The sequence below is a fragment of the Choloepus didactylus genome, chromosome 11 (assembly GCF_015220235.1).
Source record: "Choloepus didactylus isolate mChoDid1 chromosome 11, mChoDid1.pri, whole genome shotgun sequence".
Lineage (NCBI taxonomy): Eukaryota > Metazoa > Chordata > Mammalia > Pilosa > Megalonychidae > Choloepus > Choloepus didactylus.
In genome coordinates this window covers 79,479,143-79,481,342 of record NC_051317.1, presented here as the reverse complement: position 1 = coordinate 79,481,342, position 2,200 = coordinate 79,479,143, and the positions used below count along the sequence as shown (strand labels likewise).

The window sequence follows — 2,200 nt, the reverse complement described above, 5'->3', positions numbered from 1 at the left end:
GTGACATTTATTTCTCTATAATTGAATCTGACTTTTGAGCCCAGAAATCTTATTCTTGCCCAGTCGGAGTAACTTGGCAATTCCGGATTTTCTCAGTCTTGTTTCGGTAAATACTTAATCAGGATGGTCCCTCTTCCTGAAATTATCTACAACACGGAAGATTTCAGAACTTCAGTGGAATGGGCAGCTTCACATGATGCCATTTCAAGAATATTTCACTCTGTATACTTCCCAAGAATGTCACTATCTCTAAATAAGAAATACTCCTTTTCTTCTAGAACTACTTTGGTGACTCTATATTCTGGGAGAAGAACTTTATCTCCAACTTTCACGCTAACAGGTTCAATCTGTCCACCCTTTCCTTTAGTTCCCGATCCAACAGCTAATACTGTTGCTTGCAACACTTTTCCTTGAGATTTTTCTGGAAGCAGAATGCCTCCTTCAGTTACATTTTCGGCTGCACTCCTTTCAACCAATACTCGATCAAAGAGGGGAAGAAACTTTCTAAACACCTGTCCTGCCATTGCTCCGGTTGCCGTAACTCGTACTCTGCTCTCGTGTTACCACTGCTGCAAGGCTGTTATTGTTGTTCATAGCGGTTAAACTTTTATTTTGCTTTTTAAAAATTTTTAACTACTTTTTCATTTTTTTTTTCTACAAAAGGCAGATAATGATTGTTGATCTGCAATTGATGTGCTGTGCACTCCCCAAAAGGGGACAAAGTGGGAAGCTGGGGAAAGCACTCTGCAAATGCTTTCAGTGGCATGAACAAGGGGCTTCAAAGCACTACTGGAGAGCATTCCCCAAGATCCCCCTTCTCCTTTCCACTGCAGCCTTCCCTAGTTCATATCTACTGTATTGAAGACCCATTCTGTGGACTTCTTCAGCTTGTCTGAGGCATTCTTGGACTCCTTCTGCAGCCTCAAGTTGTGCTCCCGCAAGTGCATGAAATTGCAAACCATGACGGCTATGCAAAATTCAGCCAGGGAGCATTTTATTATGCTCAGGGCTGGAGAACTTATGGATATGAAAGAGTTCAAGTTTTTCCTTGAAGTTTGCACTTCTTTGGTTCTGAAGATACATAAAATATCTTTTTTCAGAGGATCTTCATCAAATATTAAGCCTTAATGTGAGTCTCAATCTCTTTGAGCAGACAGAAGAATTAGGAATAACTAACTCGACCTTGGTGGATAGGGGTCATCTCTTTAAAGTTAGGTTGTCCATTATGAAGCAACTATAAGTTGGGTTAAATGCATCTCACCAGGGTCTCCTGGTCCTGCCCAGGTCATCCTGGCCCTAGTATAGTCTAACATGATCACAAGCAAGCTTAGATCACGAGCACCCCTAAATATTGTGTGGGGTGATAAAACAGCTTCCATAGTGGAAACCTGGGGAAGACTTAGAATTACAATGGCCATGTTCAAGTTTAAGTAATTCTTATAAATCTAATAAATTAAGTACTTAGGAAGTTAGAAAATTGAAACCCTTAAAACAGAAATAAAATATATTAAAATTATAAGTGTCATTTAAAATATTTAAAGATGTTTAAGTTTGCAAGTGGGACCCAATATTAATTAAAGATACCCATAAAGCAATGTTCAAATAATGTTTGCAAGACTGGTCAAGTTTATTTATAAGCAGCACACCCACTGATGCTTCTGAGAGTTCAGGAAGTTGTGGTATGAAAATGTCCCTGGGCCTGTGTGACACAGATGTCATTGGTGATCTCGGCTACTCTGGCTTTGTTGGAGAGAGTAGGCTAGTGTGTGTGTGTGTGTGTGTGCGTGTGTGCGTGTGTGAGAGAGAGAGAGAGAGAGAGAGAGAGCGTGTGTGTGAGTCCAGGTTGGATTACCCAGAGGGGTGCATGGTAGATGAAGAAAGTCAGACTTGAATGCAGACAATTCCAGAAGAAACAGATACGAAAGTAGGGAAGGGAGCTGCTGGGGTTCAGAGCAGAGTCCTGGCCAGATACCAGGTCCACGGTGCACCTTCCATCACTCCACGCAGCATCTGTTTCAAGGTAGACCATCAGGAGATTGGAGCACTGTATCCAATTAAGTCATTCCACTGGGTTAGGAAACAAAAGCAGTAAAAGCAAATGTTAAATGTTACCTGCAGGGGAGAGGAAGCAAGTCGTAGGGATCAGCTGAGATGCTGGACATTGATTCAATCAACAAATCACCGGCAGCAAGTACTTATT

At 41.5% G+C, this 2,200-nt stretch overlaps 1 protein-coding gene across 1 annotated transcript; it reads right to left on the bottom strand.

Annotated features, from left to right (window-relative positions):
- Positions 1–201: 201 nt before the first annotated feature.
- On the bottom strand, positions 202–524 carry LOC119506447 (10 kDa heat shock protein, mitochondrial-like). The gene has a single exon (XM_037799493.1). It carries the CDS (start codon positions 522–524, stop codon positions 216–218), a length of 309 nt encoding a protein of 102 aa, XP_037655421.1. The 3' UTR covers positions 202–215.
- Between the last annotated feature and the right edge of the window lie 1,676 nt (positions 525–2,200).